This window comes from Daphnia magna, linkage group LG4 (genome assembly GCF_020631705.1).
Source record: "Daphnia magna isolate NIES linkage group LG4, ASM2063170v1.1, whole genome shotgun sequence".
Classification (NCBI taxonomy): Eukaryota; Metazoa; Arthropoda; class Branchiopoda; order Diplostraca; family Daphniidae; genus Daphnia; species Daphnia magna.
The window spans coordinates 4,996,988-5,018,005 of record NC_059185.1 but is presented as its reverse complement, the minus strand read 5'-3'; the positions used below and the strand labels follow the sequence as shown (position 1 = coordinate 5,018,005).

Genomic DNA, 21,018 nt, shown 5'->3' with positions numbered 1-21,018 from the left:
GTTTCAATGAGACTGACCTCTAGCTCGTCGTATTCCAGACATGCACGACCATTGGAGCGCCTCAACAAATCCTTCATCGTCCTCACCATGCGCTCCCAGAACCCTCCCCACCATGGGGCTAGGCTGGCCGAAAAAATCCATTCGGTTTTCCGCATTGCCAGAAGGTCGTGGATCGCTGGGTCGGATCTTAAGACTTTCAAATGTTTCGAGACGCATCTAAATGTTTGGGCATTGTCCAAATACATGATGGAGACACTACCCCTCCTGGCGGAAAATCTTCGAAATGCGAAGAGAAAGTCACGCGCGGAGACATCGTTTTTGTTAGCTCCAGATGGACGGCCCTCGTTACAGCACAAGTAAATAGGCAGGCATAGCTCTTTGGCTGTTTAATTGTGCCTTTCTTTTTGGCTGAGGATTCGTCCAATTGGAGGTTTTCTTCGTTTTCCTCCGTTGGTTCTGTGGTTGGAGGTTCTTCAATGGGCTCCATCGCTGGAGGCTCTACCGTAGGCTCCAAAGCCGAACCATCCGTTGACGAGGGATCCGTGGAGGATGTAGGATCCGTTTGCTTGCGTTTCTTACGCAATGTTGGGTGTTTGTAATACAGCGGCCCTGCGAAATCAACACCCGTGATTTCGAAGGCTTTCGCTTGTTTCAGTCGATTAATCGGTAGAGGTGCAGCTATTTCTCTGAATGGCGGTGAAGATAGCCGTTGGTACTTGACGGCGTGCCAGACTGATTTGGTCTGTTGGCGTCCTTTGATGATCCAAAAATGTTCTCTTAGATCCGATAGAGTGGTTTTAACTCCAGCGTGTTTTAGCGAGACGTGTCGATCTTGGATGATTAGTTTGACGACTGGATGTTGAGCGGGAAGCAAGATGGCGGGTTTAATCTCCCTGTCTCTTAGCGCTAGCTCTACTCTTCCTGTTATTCTAATCAACTTGTCTCTTGCGTCCCACACGGGTCGGAGTGCGGCAATTTTCTCCTTATGGTGCGGTTGCCGCCCTTCTTGCAGATCCTAAAACGTCTTGGGAAAAGCTTCTTTTTGGAGCTGCCTATAAATAAGTAGCTCCGCCTTCGTCAGTTCCTCTACTTTTAGGTGTTCTACCATTATCTGTTTTCCGTCTCCTGTCTTGATTGGAGTCTTCACTTGTGTGGCGTTTGTGGGGCGGTTTTTGGAGGCGAATATCAGTATCCAATCAGTTCTTCTGAGCAGTCGATTCCAAGACGGAATTCGATCCAGATGCCATTCCACTGAAGTGGCTGGCTCCACGGAAGCTACCGACATGGTGACGGTTTTCGATTTCGCTTCCGCTTCGATTCTTTCATGAACACTGGGTTCTTCTACCTCGGGCGTTGAATCCGGCCATTTGGTTTCGTCTTCTTTCAGCCATGATGGTCCGTTCCACCATAGCTCGGAGTGTACCAGCGTTACGACTGGCGCTCCCCGCGCGGCGAGATCGGCAGGATTTTGGACGCCTGGACAGTGCCGCCACCAATTTGGGCCAGAAAGTTTCTTAATAGCTTCGACTTGGTTCCTGACGAATGGTTTCCACCTGTTGGTGTCTTCTCGGATCCAGCCAAGTGCCACTAGAGAGTCAGCCCAGAATATAGTTCGCCACGATTCGATGTGGAGAAAGTTCTTGAGTTTTTCTCCCAATCGTGCAGCCAGAAGTGAGCTTAATAGCTCCAATCTTGGTAAGGTGACCTTTTTCTTTGGAGGAGGCGCCACTTTTGTCTTGCTAGCAAGAAAATGGATGACTGTGTCTCCGTTTTTGCTTTGTAGCCTTGCGTAGGCAACGGCTCCATAAGCGGCCTCGGATGCGTCGCCGAAGACATGAATTTCTGCATTTTTTATGACCCTTTTCGAGTAGCCTATCCAACGTGGGATTTTTAAGTTGGCAAACTCGTTCAACCTAGTCATGGCTGCTATCCATGTCTTCCGTATTTCAGGAGGCACTTCCACATCCCAGTCAATTTCGGCTTCCCAAAGCTTCTGGTAGATTATTTTCAGCAGGAGCGTTGTGGGTGCTAAAACCCCAATGGGATCGAATACTCTTGCCGATATTCTTAAAATATTTCTTTTGGTTACTAGTTCTCCCAATTCCGTCGCAGCTTCGATGATAGGTGCGGGATCGAATTGGAAGGTGTCGGATTCGGTATCCCATCGAATCCCTAGGACCTTAGGCTGACCTTCTTCCAGTTTTTGAGTAAAAATTTTCACTATGGGGTTGATGAGCCCCTTTTCACTGAGAAATTTACGAACTGTTTTGTCATTGGTGACCCAACTTCGCATGTTGAGTTTTGCCTCCTGGAAGATGGATTTTGCCTCCTGTATCCTGGTTTTGGCTGTGGAGATGTTGTCGGCGCCTCCAAGGTAGTCGTCAACATAAATTTGCTCCTTGAGCTTTCTTACTGTGGTGGAGTATATTGATTCCATGCCGTCTAGGTGCTTGTTTAGGGTAGCTCGCAGCAAAAATGGGCTGGAGCTGAGCCCAAATGGGACTCGTTTCCACTTGTATGCCACTAGAGGCGAATTTGGCGTTTCTGGCTCCGTTATCCACAGGAATCTGACAGCTTCAGCGTCTTCAGGATGCAGGGCGATGTTTAAAAAGGCTTTTTCGATGTCTGCTATCCATACGATTTTGTTCAAACGGAATCGCATTAAGACGGCTAGCAGATCGGGGTTTAGATTCGGGCCGGTTTCCAAGACATCGTTGAGGCTTGGGCCATACTTCGATTTTGCCGCCCCGTCGAATACCGGTCGAATCTTCGTGGATTTTTTGTCCTGTCGGATGACAGGATGGTGTGGCAGATAAGTGTGGAGTCCTTCGTAGTTCTGGTCTGCCTCCTCTACGAAGTTTTGGACGCGAAGCTGGTCTATTTCCTTATGGTAGGCTGATAGAAGCTCTGGTGTTCTTTTGAGTCTTTTCAATAGACTCTCCAGTCTTTCTTTTGCCATCAGGAAATTCTTTTCTAGCCTCCATTTGTCCGTTTTCCACGGGATTGGGTCTGCAGTATCGCCCATCTTTTTGACGGGTGAATTTGTCGCCAAAGGAGCTGAGAGCATCGTCTGGGTCCACTGCATCACAATCGTCTAAAATGGCAAAGTGTTCCAGCTTCCAGAACAGAGATAAGTCAAAGTTCGTTTGCCGCTTCAATTCTTCTTTTACGATTTTCCGTTTTTCCTTTTTGTTTTTGGAGTTATGGTTGAGCTCCAGGCTGGAAATTTCTTCCATAGGCCTCGGCTGGGCGGGAGAAAATTCTTTGGCCTCCTTGCCGGCTCCCATTACGTCCATATCTTCGGAGGGATTTGTAAAATAAAATTCTGAATCGAGACATCTGGCTGCGTACGATGATACTGTCTGATGATTGGAAAAGCTACTACATTGCAGCATTTGCTGGATTATTGCCTTTTCCTTTTTCGATCTTTTTTCCTTTGAAGGTCCAACTATCATGCGACCTAGTTTTGTGTTGTATGCTCTAAGGCCGCACGGACTTTGGATAGCCGGTTCGTTAGGAATGATCTCAAACATTTGGTCGACTCCGATTAAAATGCCGACTTCTTTTTCTTGGCTGTCGGTTTCAAACCTGTCGTCAGCCATTTTTTCGTCTTCCAACCACAAGTGTCTTGCGACGGCCGTGTGGGAGTAGGGTCCAGTGTCTCCGATGTATTCCGTTTCCAGGGCCGTTATTTTGACGAGTGGGGCTCCTTTCCAGGTGCCCCGAACTGCCAATTCCACTGCGTTGATTTGCTCTACTGGATTGGGTTTCCTTTGTTTGAAGACTCTCGTCCCGATATTTTCCACGGCCACTATCTTCAAATTCAGCGATTTTGAAATAGACCTGGTGACCCAGGATCTATGGCTGCCATCATCAATAAATAATATTGTCCTGGTTTCTTTACCATTGGGGCCTACCACCATCACTGTTGCCGTTTTCACCACGAGATCGCCGTAGGTGTTTACACTGGAGAAAGATGCCATGACGTTCGTTGGGGCATTGTTCCAGTGTGTGCAAATCTTGTCACCTTTTTGTCACAGAGGGCGGTGTGGTGTGTCGCCTGGCAGTGTTTGCATAAGTAGTTGGTGGGGCAGTTCAAAGTTTCGTGATTAGGGCTGAAACATCTGACGCATCTTTTCTGCCTGGCGATGATGGCCTTTTTGTCCTTGAGGTTTACTGGACAAACCGTGGGGTAGTGTATTTCCCCACAGAAAATGAACGGTCTTGTGCATTGTCGGACGATGAAGCTGTCTTGTCGTCCTGGTGGTGTAATTGATGGCTGTGTGCTTTGTTTTGAATATCTTCTGGTTTGTGGAGCTAGTTGGGATCTAGCTCCAATCGCCAGTTGAGAGGCTGTAGCAGCTGGTGGCTGTTTCGCCGGTGTGGTTGTTGTCGTCTGCTGTGGTGTTTTTACCGTTTCCGATTTCCATCGGCTATACCTTTCAGCAGCGTCGACTTGATCCCTGATGAAATTCAGCTGGGCTGTGATGTCGGTGATGTCGTTTGCATCGGAACTCGACCATTCTTTCTGCAATTCTGCAGGAAGCAATTTCATTAGTTTTGTGCCAAGGAGTCCTCCAAAGGTGTCTTTTTGTACCCCGAGTGTCTCTAAGGCATTTATGTGCGACTGGACGGTGAGCTGAAGTCTTCGAAGAGCCGATACGTCTGTCATAGACTTAACAGGAGCCAGGTTATCAAATTTGCATAGATGGGTTTGAATGAGGGCCTTTGGTTTGGCATAGACCCTTTTCAATTCAGCAATGGTGATGTTGTAGTTTGCTGCAGTCAGTTCCAAGTTTTCCACGCACAAGTATGCTTCCCCCTTGAGATATTCTTTGAGATAGTCAAGTTTTTGGACGTCCGACATTGTGGACGAGTGGATGGAGGCGTTAAAGCTCTCCCAGAACGACGTCCACTCAAGGATATCTCCTTTAAAATGTTTGATTTGCCTTTGGGGAAGGCGCGTTGATTGTGGTGCAGGTATGGCTGCTACTGGAGTAGGAGCGGCTGCTATTAGAGCAGCAGCGACTGCGGCTGCAATTTGTGCCGTAGCTTGGTTTTGAGCTATCAGCTGCTGAATTTGTTGCGTGTAGGCCTGTTGTTGCTGAAGGAATTGTGCTGCAAAGGCTTGCTGTTGTTGTGTGAGCAATTCATGTAGCAGCTTGCTTCTATCTTCTTCCCGTTTTTGCTCATCTTTTCTTTGTTGGTCTTGGAACTCAGGGTCCAGTTGACGTTTGTACTCCTCGCGTTTGTTTTTGGCCAGAGCGAGTACAGCACTCATGTCTTCTTCGACTTCTGCCACTGCGGAGTAATCCTGTTCGATTGGCTCCTCGGTGGCGTTAGTGGATTGTAAGGTCCATCTAACTTGGTCACTTGCCTTGATGAATTTCTGGTAACGTTGCTTGAGGAGTTCGGTTTCCGTTGCAAGGTCGTTATCCAGTTCTGCCGTCATGGAGAGGTTTTTGTACTGCTAGATTTTGTCCATCGTCCTAGTAAGGTGGCCTTTCAGGCCTGCGCGTGTTGCCGATGCCCCTCGTGACATTTTTATTTTGGTTGCTGGAACGAACTAAGGCAAAAAGAGAAAAGGGGGGCTTGGATTTTCCTGCTCCTATCACCGAAATTTCTTCAGTTGATGTCGGGTTTCTCCGACCTTTTCCGTTGCTTGATTCTTAGTAGTAACAGCTGGGTCCTACTTCTGGATTTCCCTTAAAGAAGTGGGCAAAAAATTTAGTTGAAAGCTTTTAGCTTTTGTGTTGCCACCAGTTGCGAGTAATGGAAGGGAGTAGCGTTTCGCTGTACTCCAAACAGTGGGCGTATTTTTTAAACTCCACTGGCTTGGGATGTTCTTCCTTCCTTTATCAGGTGACTGTGAGATGTGGCGAATAAATTTGGCTCTTGTTAGCTTTCGGTAACTTAGAGCACTTTACCGACTTTGTTGTCAGTTATACAGGTGTCACGAGGTTTGGACAATGGCTTAGCACGATCTAAGATTCTTGGACATTAAGCGGAGTGCAAAAAAAAATTTTCTCCTCCAATGGCATTAAGAATTCAAAGCAAGGTTTTTTGGAGTAGCGAAGAAATCATAAGTTTAAAAAAGGGATCCACCTTAGCGTTATTTCTAAAGGCAAGGTGGCATTAATTTGCAATGAAATAAATTAAAATTTTGGAATTCTCGGAAAGAATATAATAATTAGAGGGTCTTATGACCGTTAAGTGGCGTACTACTTCAATATGAAAAAAAAATCACAATTTCTGAAGTATACAAAAGAGGTTGCAATTTTGAATTCTATGTGGCGTAGACGTTCGTGTCTTAGAAAGAAAAAAATTTTGATTTTTAGATCACCAACAAAAAAGGAGGAAAGAGTTTCGAATCTGGGCGCTAGATGGCGTAAGACGTTCAGCTCTGAAGACAATGTTTGAAAATTTAAAAAAGAAAAAAGTTTGCTATTCTGAGCGCCAGATGGCGTAGGCATTCAGTAGATGAGAAAAAGAGAAAAAAATTTTGAATTTAAGAGGGAAAGAAAAATATTGAGTGATAGGTTTGTTAATTTGAACGCCAGTTGGCGTTGCGTTCAGTTAGAATGAATTTTTTGTAAGTTTTTGAAAGTTGAGAAAAAGGATTGGAATTTCGAGCGCTAGATGGCGTTTTCTGCCTCGAAATTTAAATAAATAGAGATTGACGTTGCCTATTTCTAAATATGTGAGAAAGATTTTTCGTTTAGGGAGTGTAACCATTAAATTACTCTCCAAATTATAAAAAAGAGAAGGAAATGGCAACAATGGATTTTGAGTTTTATGTTTATTACAGAAGAACAATCATAATTCGTGGTATAGATCGATCAGATCGTCAGGGTCAATTTCAAGGATTACGATGTCTTCTTCTTCTTCTTGTTCTATTTCTTCTCCTTCTTTTCCTTTCTCTTTCTCTTCTTCCTTTCCTTCTATCACGTTGATGGTGATGGGTTTGATCACGGGGGTCGGGTCGCGGTGCGGTTTGTCCAGTATACTTTTGGGGCGGAATTTATTTCGGGTTATCAGTCGGAATGTAAGGCGTTGGGTCGAGGTGTGGAAGGTTAAGAGGATGTCCGCGTCCACCTTTGATTTTCGAGCCATACTTAAATACATTATATTCAATATAATTTGGTGGTGGGAGGGGCTCCGGTTCTTCCCCTGGGGACAGTTCAATAAGGTCGTTATCCGGGGCTTCCACTGTTGAAGGCCCGGGATCGCGTTCGGGTTTCCCGATTGTCATTGATGATGCTGTTGCCCCTTCCTCCACCTTCGGTTTGTACCGGATGTCTCCAGAGTACTTTGGAGTGATGGCCTCCTTCAATTCCGCGAGTGGCATGTGCCGCACAATAATTGGGAGAGGAGACTCCAGGGGCGAGGTTGTTGTCGTTTGGGTATCTGGATTGGCTGCAGTGGTTGCTTCCACGTGGTGGTTGTAGGCTGCAACTTGGCGCCGACCTTCCGGGGTGTTGTGGAATCTTCTCGGAAGTGTGGGCCCTGTCCAGGGCCTTTCCAGACCCGCCTTACGCCTCTGTGCCCTTTTTATCTTTTTCCGTCCCTAATTTTTTAAGCTTGTTTGGAGACCCGAGGTGCTCCGCTATGGCGGAGGACAAACGAGAAGAAGGGAAATTAATGGAGGAACCTCCAACAAAACAAGGAAGAAGGAGAAAAAAAAATTTGAAAGAGAAGAGTAAAGAAATTCAATCCAATATGGCCGCCACCGACCATTGAGTGAGAGGAAAAAAAAAAAGTAAAACTCAAACTGTTTGGCTCGAAATAGAGAAGACAAAGAAAATTGCAAACGAGAAAAATAAAAATAAAAATGTTTGAGCAAACAAAAAAAAATATACAGGGAGGTAACCTTCGTGGAGGTTTCTCCAAAGATTCCTAGCTTGAGCTAGATTGAGCCCACCGTAATGGCCGCCACTGACCACGCGGTGGAAAAAAAGAGAAAAGAAAAAATTTTTTTTTTTTTACAAGACAATTATTTACCCGTCTACTGTCGCAGTTACTACGACGTAAGTAGCAAAAAATGAAAAAGGGAAAAATTTGCCCGGTATTTGCACAACAAAAAATTGCACAAAAAATTGCACCGGCTAACACGTGGTGTTCACCGAAGAAGAAAAAAAAAGAATAAATTTAGGGGTGAGTTACGTCTCCCCACAGTCCACTGACAGCGAAATTTCTTAGTAAATTTAAATTACTTAACTAGTTCGAAGGACCATGTAAGATTTTAGTTCAGCCCGTGACTGAACTTACCTTAGTAAAGAGAAAATGTGAAGATGAAATAAAGAACACACGGGAGCACTGGCTGCTGTCTTGACGGTGTGAGGTATATTCTGTAACTGACTGCCCCTTGCCCTGTACATTTTCCGGCCGGTAGGCCGAGGGGCGGGGCTACACAAAATAAATTGTAACATGGTGGCCTCCTAGCGAGGGCCAACCAAATCATATGCAATAAAACGTGATGGAAGTCGTGTCCGTCTTCCAGCTCGTGTTGTCGGATGTTGGGAACGAGATATATTCCCAACACTGGGGTAACAGAAAAACGTATAGTCGATGATCGCCTGTCCTTACTGCTCATTCAAGCTGGTGGTAAACACCAACGAGTTTAATATAGGTCATCCAAAACTTGGCAGTTAATCCGTGGTCTCCATTAATAGTTTGCTTGCAATAAAGTTCATATTTTTGAAACAGTTCGACGAGGGCCGGAGAAAAAATGTCTTCAATTTTGTCACACTGAAATTCTTCTTCTTTCAATATAGTCAACTCGGCATTAACTTCAATGTCGATCAATGGGTCGTTCAGGGAAGAAAGAAATTCTTGAAAGTGAAGACTCTCTGATGCAGCCGCAAATATCGGATGAATCCTTTTACAATGATTATAATGTTTTCCGGTCAAAAATCCCAGAAGGGATCCAGGCGCGAGTGCTCCGGTCTCGGTTAACACATAAGGTCCTCCGAAATCTGTTATGAACTTTCCAAGAGCTTTGAAAAAAGACTTCGTGATGTGGAAATGACCAAGCTGAATAAACAGATTATCGAATTTAGGGGACTCTTCAGCTTGGATGCATAGCGCCAGTTTTGCGATGGCTAGGTCGTAGGTGACAGATATGTACTTTTGATCACATTCATCTGCGATCCGTTGAGACATTTTCATTGTCTGTACCACAACTGACAATGACGTTGGTGGCATGTTGATTTGGGGAAGGTAACACAATTTTTGAATAGGTAGTGGATCACTTTTTTTTGTCGAATTAAATCCGCACCACATGGGGATGCTTGGTTTTTTGAGCGCAAGGTGACAACCAAATGAAGTCATAAAACTTAGCTTTCTTCAGACTTTCCGGAACACCCAGCCGTTTTGGATCACCGGCAGCGCTCATGGTTCCTTTCATCATTCTTTATTTCTTGTAGTATGGCTCGAAAACGAAACCAGGAACTTCATATGCTCTTTTTTTCCTGATTCCGGGAACAAATTGATTTCTCTGTCGGTGGTCAGGAGTCAATGATGTTGAAAGATTTGCACTTGATGAATTATCTTGATACACAATACCAACAGTTATGTGGAGCGTATTTCGCCCAGAAAGTGTATCGACATACCTATCATAGTTCTCGTATGCAACTCCTGTGTGCAGATTTGGTGATTGGGTCATTCCGTCAGGTAACAATCTAAGTGCATCTGAATCAGTGTATGTAAGCTCTGTTTCAAGTCCCTCTACTGTATGGTAACTCGCACAATGGCCCATTCTATTTAAGATTTCCAAAGTCTTTCGGCTTCCGGTTACTGACTTCATCACCAATCCCAGTTGAATATGTTTTGATGGCATCCTCTTTCCGTTTGTCACACAGAAGATAGCATCAGCTGCCAAAGATAAAATTCGGCGCTCTTTCTTCTCCGACGTCGGTCGACCTTTACGTGGTAGCGGTCCACCAATGAGACAGCCATAGAAAGTTTTTAATAGTTCTGGAATGGCAACTTCTCCTGCCAATACATCCCTTAATTGAACGTTTTGTGGAAGAGGAATCCGCGTACATTTAAGTATAGCGTTTCTAATTAGATAGCCGGCTTCTCTGATCTATAAATATTAAAAAAAACAAAAATAATGATAAATGACGAGTCTATATTAAGAGATATATAGATGTCCTACCTTCATATCGGGGGACTGCTGTTCAAGAGAAAATATCTTTATAATTTCTTCCTCCATGGTCATTGTGTTCTTGAACAAGATTTTCCCAACAACAGGATTTGTATGCTTCACTGAGGTTATCAGATCTCCAAAATGTGTCAGCAACTTGTCGAGTAAAACATATTTATGTTTGCGGACAGCCTCGCTTTCAACTTCTTCCTTGCTGAAGCCAAATTCAATGAGCCACGTCAAATACTAATTAGAAATATCGACGATGCGATGAACTTCTTCGTTTTTTATTATGTTTTCTTCAGCAAAAGCTATTGTTGCATCAAATGCACTTTTTCTTATCTTCTTGTCCCGGCCAAAAAATACTTTTTCTCGTTTTCTTTTTTTGTTGTTGATGGGTTTAGCTTTGTCGCTCAATTCTGTACTACAGGAGTTGTGATACCGCATCTCTTTGGCAACGAAGTCGATGTTGTGTATCTTTCTAAGAAGAGCTGCATCCTCTACAGCTAAAGCATCTTTCGTAACTCCTTCTTGAAAACTTAATGTAGAACAAAACTGAAGTAGTTCCTTCGTGTAATTTTTCTTTTTACTGCTTTTGTCACAGAACAGGCATTCTTTCCAAACACAACAGCGTTGCTAAACTAATTTTTTTTAATATAAAGGTTTCGCGGGGTAGGTTAGGTTAGGTTAGGTTAGGTAAGGATAATTCAGTTAATTATATTTTAAAAAATTTGTTTAGCAACGCTGTGAAACATAGGCAGCCATTAATGACAGGAGGGAGAAATAGGACCTATCTAGCGGAGAAATAGGGCCCTTAAAAGAAAGTCAGAAAAAGGGGTCCTATTTCACCGGGTCCTATTTCTCCATGGCCTATTTTTGGGTCCTATTTCTCCGGGTCCTATTTGTCTGGGTCCTATTTCTCCGGCAATCATTCTAATTCAGCCAGTTCATCCAATTCCGAGTTAGAGGAACTCACTAAAGAACGATCCAATTCACCATCAAAAGAGCAGGAGTGTGGCACAAATAAAAAATTTGAAGAAGTGTTAGCTTTATCTGAAAGTGCTGCAAATGAGGACAATAGAATAAAAACTTCAAAACAGACGAATGCTTTAAAACGGCTAGAATTTGTCAAAGTAGCCAACTAAACGTGAAATTTGAGTCTGAATTTTTCATTACATGTCTCTTTTAGAATAATTACAGTGCAAGAGGATGTGCAAATCAAAGAAAGACAACCCAAGGCAAGAACCGTCCAAAAACAAAGGATTCAACAAGTAATTAAGAAGGTAAGTTCATACGCTACTAAAATCTTAGTATTATTCATCCAATTATCGTTTTTTATAATAACGTAATATTATTTAACACAGCTTGCTTCATTAACAAATGACTTCAATGGACAATACATTTTGCTATCTGCTAGCCCAAATGATGCAGTTTGGTCCACATCAGTTAGGTCATTTGGAAAAATATCTGCGAAATTTTTGAAGAGTCCAACTGGAACTTGCCTTACCCAACAATGGTACAAAAGAGTTGATGACGAACAAAATGGTAAGTCATGGTTCATGTTTTATCTAATATCTCTTGCTAAATATGCTTTACGTTTAGAGAGAATAACTTCAAGAATGAAAACAACTAAAGCTCAAGCTCCATCATCAACTCAAGCTCAGCCACCCACTCAAGCTCCACCATCAACTCAAGCTCAGTCACCAACTCAAGCTCAGTCACCAACTCAAGCTCCACCATGAACTCAAGCTCAGCCATCAACTGAAGCTCCGCCATCAACTCAAGCTCTGCCATCAACTCAAGCTCTGTCGAAAACCAAACAGCTCCTGCCGAATACTGCCCTTGTCTTACCCAAAGCCAAAAGGGTAATAGTTAAAACTCCAAATAGGATGTTTTTGAAAATGAGTGGCAGTCAGGTAGGTAGTTCATATATATTCCCTATTATATTACTATATTATTATATTACGTATATAGTCCCTATTATTAGTAACGTGCTGCAACAACCGAAGTAGTGTCAAGGATATGTATAACGGAACAAATACGTGGATTTTAAACTTTTTGCTTTTGTTTTTTTGTTTTCTAAGGGGTATCTGTTTACTCTACAAACCCAGGATTCGTAAAACGTGCCTGTAATACACATTTTTTAAATACAGGTTTCATCGGCTTATGCTTCCAAAGGTAAAAAAATATTTTTTACCCCAAATCTAGTTGCCAATAATACGGTCAGGGGAAACTACGTATAATCTTAAAAATATTGCTTGTGCTCTAATCGACAGCCGGTCAAGTTTCAGCAATCGGTGGATATATAAATCCTGAAATTGGTACGGTTATTATATACAATTTATACCTATACATGTTTTAAAAGGTTGCTGAAGCAGCGCAGTGCGCCACTGAATCAGATTTGAAAGTCCGACCTTTGGACCCAGTTTGCCAATAATACTTCCGTCCCCGTAAACAGCTGCACAGCTCGGCTCTGTGCTTGCTTTGCTTACATATACTCATAGCTTCCGCATTTTGAACAGACTTGAGTCTTGATTTTATTTTCTTTAGTATTCAACATTCTAGACTTGGTGAATTCTCGGAGCACAATTTGATTTCCATTTATATTCTGCATTGCAGTTTTACAGGATGTGAAAGCGCCCAGCAGATGTATTACGTAATTAGGAGTTGTAATGATGCCATTGAAATATGATGTGAACTGAAACGTGTTGATTGATTTTGAAATCTCCAACACTCTACAGCCGTACACGACTTGTTTAGCACTCGGCCCCGCGCCAATCCGGGAGCTTTTTAGTCGATCCGGGGCGGGGATAATCTTAATAGGGGAAGTAATATCGGTGCTCGGTGCGGCGATTTCAGTGGTTGGTGCCTTCCCCGATTATCAATAAGAGTATTCCCCGATTACGATCCCCGATTAGGAAACTTAAGACAACGATTTTGGATGTGTGGCACATCTTCGAATACAAATTAGAATAATACACCATCAGTACGTAATTAAACCTGAATTACTAATAAAAAATTTTTATTCAGAATACCTTTTTACTAAAATGTTACTATTCTTCTTATATCAACCTGTCTTAGAAGCATGTAATAAGTCCAAACGGGAAACCATAAATATATCAGTTCACTCCGAAAATTAAAATGTGATTATATTCTGTAGACTAAAAACATTATTTTTCCTCGCAGAATTGGAATTGATGAGAGAACTGACCTGCAAGGACTACTTGCTTTATTTGTTGATTGCATTTCAGCACTTTCATCTGCACTGTCGTAAAATTCAATGCTAATTGTGCTTTGTGTACTGACGTTAGACGCATTGGACAAAGCCGACACCGATCTGTTATGTACACGTGAATTCTTCGGTGACATTTTCGTAGAAAAATCGCCTTTAGGTTAATCAAATAACAATTACACAACGAAAGGAGTCAAGCTATTAATCCCATGATTCGTAAACAACTCAGAAATGTAAGTCACCATCGAACGAAAACAATAACAAATCGCACACTAGTCACTTGGTCCTGATTAACCAATGAGAAACATTGACTAGTCAAAGATGGCGTCACCTCTTTTCCTATTACTTCAGACGCATTTCTTGTCCAGTGTATCGTATTTGGGTATTAAATAAAATTATTTTTAAATAAAATACTTAAAAATTCGGTATTTGTATTTGGGCTGTTTCTTATTTAAAGAATTTGTATTTGTATTGGTCGTTTACGCTGAAAGTAAATAAAATACAAATACAAGTACAAAATACTTTTTTTCAAAGATTTGAAGTTTGTAAGTTGGCAACAGTGTATGAATCGAAAGTAACTTCATTTTGACAGCGTTATTGCACCTCCAAAACGTTTTGCAATAGCTTTTTCTAGTTTCAAAACTTTAAATTGCATTTTTCGTCGTCTGTTTGCCTCGTGTTTGTTTTCATTAAACCACAAGTTTCTTTAACGTATATCTCTAGTTCTCTACAAATCGGATTGTTTCTTATTACTGTGCGTTCTGAAGAACTTGTATAATACCCACGGTAAGTGTTTAAGTTATTGAACGTTCTTAAAATACGTAATGGCATAAACTAATAACTTGGCATATCCTCTGATTGAGTGACAAGAATGTCGGCAAGAAAGAACCTTGGACAGACCGTTAAATATAGAGGAGTAAGAGGCCGTGGACGTCCCAGAAAATCCCAGCCTATTTTGGAAAATCTAACTCAAGTACAAAAAGATCTTTTCAACGAAGAGAATCAGATGCTGCTCGATGAGTCTTCTGGTCAGGCCTCACAAGCCAATGAGATTCATACTTTGGATGAGCCCCCGGATCAAATTCTCACTGCAGATGGTACAGAATGGCTGGTAGTGGATTCAGGAAATGAGGACGAAGAAATAATTCCATCAAGTCCGAAGGATCCAGATCCACCACTCAACACGCAGCCAATTCCAGCTTTCAAGCAGAGTAGGATTTACTAGTTTTAAGATTTACTAGTTTGAATGACCAAAATGTGGAGCAATAGAAGTCAATACAGAAAAAAGTATTTTGTATTTGTATTTGTTTGTATTTTATTTTATTTTGTATTTGAGGTTTTGGGAGAAAAAATGTATTTTGAAGGACGAGTATTTTAAAATACTCGTTTTTTTTCAAATACGATACACTGTTCTTGTCGGTACTGCACCGCAAGCACCGGAAAAAAAATTCCCGCACCGAACTTCCCCGATTCATTTTAATCGGGGAAGCTTAATGCTGTCCCCGATATGAACGTGATCGGGGCCGAGCCCTAGACTTGTTGATGCAAGCTGTTGGAACGTAAAAAGGTAAAGAAATCGGAATATCTGAAAATAAAAACGGAAAATTGTTGGATATTTGACACAATAAAAATATAGTGATTATAACCCATGACTGTAATGACTCTTTCAATGCTTACGAATTCCGTTGGCCGTAACACGATAAGGTGGTTGTCAAGGGATAAATAACAACGACGATGACTGAAAATTTTCTATGCTTTTCAAAGTCGCAATTCCCACATAAATGCTCCTGGCATTTGTTGTGGAAGTACTTCTTCTCTTTTGTTCATACAAATGTGAGTAAAATTGTTTTATCCATTCCATTTTTCAATTTTATGTGTAGTTAATACTTTCTATTTTGAATGTAAATCTTACTTTTCCTCAGCTACATACAGTACTGAGGTGGAAATCCTTCCTGAAATATAAAACCGGTTTAGAAAGGTAGTTTTCAAGGTCTACTATTTAGAATGGCAGCATAGATAGCAAACAAACTATAATGTTCTTACCACCTGACATAACATCCCCACATAGTCCGTTATCCAAAATAGTTGGTGTTGATCTTTTGATGACACTATGGTTTCCTTCATGGAACTTGGGTTCAACGTATCTTCAGAAATAAACTGTCAAAAGATTAAAATTAATGATAATTTGTTTGCAGGTTGTTAAGCAAAAGTGTTGTTTACGAGAGAAAAGTAAATAAACGAAATCTGTTGAATATTTGACCATAAATTTAGATCCTGAAATCATTCCAGAATCTCCTGGAGATTTGTAATGTTGACCCTGGCTTTAAAAATGACTTTTAACATTTCATTTATTACGCCTAAAAATGTGAACATTCTTAGAATAAAGATTCCTCAACAAATTTTTAGAAATCTTTTACATGACTCACCAGTGAATAAAACAAAATTAATCCTTCACACAAAAAAATTCTTTCCCACTCTTTCATGATTTTATCCTTTCTATTTCGAATTTAGTTTTAACAAAATTTGAAAAGAAAAAGAACGTCAAGAATCCAAATGCCAAATCAAACGACGAAAATAGCTGGGAAAACCACACGAGAAAACAAAATAAAGTAGTATCTCGTGATCCCATGTAAAATCAACATTGAAAAAGGGATGGCCTAAGCCAATGCTTTGGCTCATTTTGAGAGCCAAAGCGTTGGTCTAGGCCGCGGAGACCAAGTTGTACTCTCCACAGTAGAGTTTTTTTGCAGCGCTGTCGTTTTATTTTTTTATTTTCCCTATATTTATTATGTCGTTTATTGTTTGTAATTATTTTATTTATATAAATACAATGTTTCTACCTATTTCAAATCTTTTTCCCTTTTTATGAATCGAATTTGTTACATAGCGATGTGTTTTTAATTTTATTTCCTGTATTGTTGCCCAAGTGCCCATGGGTAATCCCCTCATCGGAAAATAAATTTATAACGGGAAAAATTTTAGTCGAAAATTTTAAATTATTATAGAAACGGTTATACGTTGATAAAATCTGTCCATAGGGCCGAGTCCTAGTGCTGAGCTAGTTATTTTTTACGGTTAATTTTATGTTTGTTATTGTTATCAATGTTTATTTAGTAACGTTTCTTTTCAAAAGATTATTTTATTCATTTTGTAAATTTTCTTCCCCTGTCATTTAAGTTCTTCATAACGGCCTGGCGGATTAGTTTTGGAGTTGAACCTTTAAGGTCCTTCCAGATTTCTACATTGTAAACTAATCAAAATAAAATAATGTTAATTATTTATATTGTTACAATTTTTAATATTAATTTATTACCGACAATTTCTTCTATTATTATTATTGGATCCACAACATCCCACTTTCCCACATCGGTCTTCCTAACGTTTCCAGGTTTTTTATATGCTAAATTGGTTGTACATTATACGTTGACATTCATCGATGAAAGAACCTGTTATCAATTCACCGAGGAATCTATATAACATGCAACCCGAATTTTTTAACGTATCCAAACTCCAATTTTCTGGTTGAATGTCTTTTACTTCTTTTTGTAATAGAATTTTAATTTCAACTGGTAAAGAAAAGGATGATGCGTTTGGAAATTTCCAGACAAACAAAGACATTATATAGATTAAATAAGATGTTTATTTTTCCATTTGGTCAATATAGTTTAAATGTATTTTGATATTTTTATGTACAGTTTATAGATAGTTTATATATCTTTAATAGAATAAGTAGTTTATGTATAGTTAACATGTATAGTTAATGTGGTTTTAAATATAGTTATACCTTTAAATCGTTGTTTTCTATTGTTATTTCTTGCTCTTGATATTTTGTTCTTTGGCTTTTTCTATTGTTATATTGTCATTAATCTCTATTTTCGATGGCAAAATATTTACGATTTTAATTTGTTGTCCTTTTAATTTTTCTATTTCTTCAATGTATTAGACACTGGTAAATAGTTGACAATAATAAGTTGTAGAAGATTTTTTTTACTTTTTCCATGTTTTTCACTTCATCCTTAAGACCAAATTTATCATTTTGAAATATTGTTATTTGTTCCATCTGTATAAATTAGAATAAATTAAGTAAAAAATTTTAAAATTTATCTTTGAAACATTTGCCAAATTGCCCAATAAATTTCTGTCCCCTTATATATAGTTTTAAATCGTAGACTCTCATTCTGAAATCGAGTAAATATACAGTTACATTATTTATATTAATATTAATTTTAATTATTATATATTATATTAATTATTTATAAAGACTGGAGAAGACGCAGAATGTCTTAAAGTGTAGTATTCTAGAACATTTCCTGAATTGGAAATGTATTACTAGGGTAAATAAATCAAAAACCCCCTTTTTCCTATCTCCCCCTGCAATTGAAGCCCCCCTGGATTTTTTTAAATTTTGCAACGCAGCATCCGAAACTGGTCTATTGAAGCGTCGTCTTAGTGAGGGTATGCATTTGGAAATTTTCCGTCATTCAATTAGTTTTAAATATTGACCGTTAGATGGCATTGCAGTCATTGAGCTTTCGCTCAGGAGGCCTTCGCTCGCGCTCCCGCTCACGTTTTTCCAGTTTGAGCGACTTCGCTCGTCGCTCTCGAAAAGAGCGCGCTCCCCCCAACTCTGCTTGCGGCCATGGCCTCGTCTGGCTCTATGTGTATGACCATCCCAGTCATTGCGGATGCGCCATACTGCGCAATGTACCGGCGAGCTATTGACTTATTCACGCAATTGATAAAGATAGGGATTAAAGTTCCAACATACACGAAAAACTCGATGATCTCCGAATACGTTGGTTACACAACAACAAGTTTTTTGACAATAGATTTGCGAAAACAACAAAAACACTTTAAGCGCCAACGCTCAGCCTTCCGTCCCTATATTACTTTTATTTCTTTTACTTGTGTTTCTTACAAGCAAAATATTATTAAAAATGTATCAAATTTTGCTTCGAATGGCCGCTTCCGTAATGAATTGTAATGTAAAACTTAAATAATATTTTTCGAAAAAACTATAAGAAAAAAATTTAAAAAGGAATACATTTTTTTCTTTTGTCAATAGGGTGGAGTATAGAGCGCAAAAACTATAAAAAACATCTTGTCTCAAGATTTTTGTTAATGAATATTTTGTTATAATTTTTACAGAAATCATAGCTTTTGATGACGGCTATCGATATCTGAAAAATTTATTTAATTTGAACTTATAGTTTTTCCGCAAAAAATTATTTAAGTTTTACATATTTCAGGGAGGTGGGGGTTACCCGATACCCGTGAAACCACACTGACCTAAACAAAAAATTATAAATCGGTTTACTACTTTAGTAAAAAATTTTTATGTAATAATTTTGCACAAATGAATATATCTTATCAAGGGCTATTCATTCCAGTATTTTTTTTTCAAATGTAGATCCTATAGTTTACCGATTATAATTCATTTAGTTTCACGATCCGTCAAACCACACCGACAAAAATATCCAATAGGTTTACTACTCTGTTAGGTATTTTTTAAGCAAAAATTAAAAATTTATTTATTTATACATAATATTTTTATGTATGAAGCTATTTTTCGTTCAGAGACCTGAACGAATTGCATTTGACCCGATAATTACGCGGGACATGACCCGACCCGGGTTGTTTTTCTGACCCACGGTCAAGTGGGACGGGATATTTTTTTTTGATCGTCGACCCGGTTCAAAACCCTTTAAGGAAAAAAAACCTGTTATTTTTAACCCTTTAAGAAAAAACCCGTCCCATTTGGTCAGGGCCACAGCCCTACTCGGGGGTTTTGTCATGGTATAGAAACATGGAACGCGTACGTCCCAGAGCAGTCGACTGCGAAAATTGGATGAAAATTGGAATCGTCAACTATCGGCAACTCTGGCTGGGTGTGTAGCTAGAGGGCCTACTTTAACGTAGGCTCTTATGGGACTATCCATTTTCAACTGTTACATTAAGGTGTTTGAATTATTTTTTTTTATTTAGAAAAATTTGAATCGTGCGTGCTTTTACAATGTGGAACAGTCTAGCAGAAGTGAAAAGTTCAAGAATTTCAGAAATTCTTGGACCATTTTTATTGTTTTCTAATGATACAAGCAATTTTGAATTAAAATCCAAAACATTAAGTTTGCATAAACATTGATTCTACGCACAATTTAAATTTTTTTAATGAAAAAAAAAATAAAACACCTCAATGAAACAGTTCAAAAGAGGTAGTCCCATAAGACCCTACGTTAAAGTAGGCCCTCTAGTTACACACCCGGCCAGAGTTGCCAAAACAGACGATTCCAATTTTCGTCCCATATTCGCCCTCTCAAGTACGCGTACCATGTTCCTATACCATGGTTTTGTGTAGAGGAGGGAAGATGCGCAGCTTCACGATGTTAAATAATTCCACCTAGTGTCGTCGGAGCGAACCCTACAACCTTTCTGTGTACCCATGATAGACGGTAGGTTCGCCCCGGTGACCGAGATCAAATTGCAGAGTTAAGACAAATTTTTTTTTTCAGGAACTGCATGCATGGTCTAACATTGGAGGTCCCCGAACTGTCGTCTGCTAGGTGTTTTGTCTGCTATTTCCACGGAAAAATTTTGGGGCACTCGCTATGGGCGCTGACTACCCGGATCAGTCCTAACATTCCCCCCAAAACGTTGTAAACAATGAGAAAAGTAGTCGCTTGTGACTGTTTTTCGCGCTGTTTTCCTCTGGATTAAAAATAAAAATATTTACTACAAAAAAAAGGAAACCTGAATCAATTCCTCTTTGTATTACACACCTTAATATACATTAATACACATTAATTGACCATCTTAGACAGTTTCGCAGCTTATGCTGCTCTTCTTTTAATTTCTGGCTAACCTCATTTTATAAACCTTTCGCTTCCATACGATATCGGATATCTATACATTCAAACATTAAAAAAGGGACAATTTCCATGCGATGTTCGTCGCAACAAATTTTTGGCAAAACAAAGCCGTCGTATGCAACATCATGGATGACTTGGTGGAACGAATCTCTCATGTAAGCTTTTTAGAAAAAAATGGTTTGAACAATTTTCTCAACTTAAAAAAACATGCCAGTGTTTTGGATCTTTCTGAAAAGATCCGATCCGATCAGATAAGATTAGATACTTTTGATATCTTTTCAGTATCTTAGTCGACTAGGAAAAAACGCATTAAAAAGTATCTATGATTTTCGGCACTAGAAAATATAGATCAATATCGGCAAAAAGATCAGATCATTTTTAAATGACGACAGTGCCACCACGGATAGATTTCAATTTTGAAATCTGGTAATGCCTGTATCCGTGACTACGGAGTCGTCTGCTATTGTAGCAAATTAATGTGCCGCATAAAAACGTTTCTGTGATCCGCCATTCTTCTACCAAGGTATAGAATAGATGGTAGGCGTACTCGAGAGGCGCATATGGACCAAAAAATTATATTCCGTAAATGGCAACGTTTAGGTCGAATGGGAAGATTTTGCATGGCTAACAGATATGGGACAACCACAAATGAATTCATTAAACTTTTAGAAAAAAAATAATTTTACTAAAAGAATATCTGATTCATATGTAGAATTGTTTTCTTTATACAGCTCATTTTATTTAAAAAGTGTTTAAATTTTAAATAATTACTA

General features: G+C 39.8%; 1 protein-coding gene across 1 annotated transcript; it reads right to left on the bottom strand.

Annotated features, from left to right (window-relative positions):
- Window positions 1–1,015: 1,015 nt before the first annotated feature.
- On the bottom strand, window positions 1,016–5,452 carry LOC123471082. Its single transcript, XM_045171987.1, has 4 exons — window positions 5,273–5,452; window positions 4,415–5,104; window positions 2,260–3,094; window positions 1,016–2,028 (listed from the first exon to the last, which is right to left on the bottom strand). The coding sequence occupies exons 1-4, from the start codon at window positions 5,450–5,452 to the stop codon at window positions 1,016–1,018; spliced, it is 2,718 nt and encodes a 905-aa protein (XP_045027922.1).
- Between the last annotated feature and the right edge of the window lie 15,566 nt (window positions 5,453–21,018).

Bases quoted from the DNA above. Each gene is read 5' to 3' on its own strand.
- LOC123471082 (XM_045171987.1), bottom strand. From the start codon at position 5,452: ATGACGGCAGAACTGGATAACGACCTTGCAACGGAAACCGAACTCCTC. The intron at 5,105-5,272 runs GTACTCGCTCTG...CAATTCCTTCAG, and splicing joins TCGAAGAAGACATGAGTGCT to CAACAACAGGCCTACACGCA. The intron at 3,095-4,414 runs GTAAAAACACCA...TTGCCATTTTAG, and splicing joins GCCGATGGAAATCGGAAACG to ACGATTGTGATGCAGTGGAC.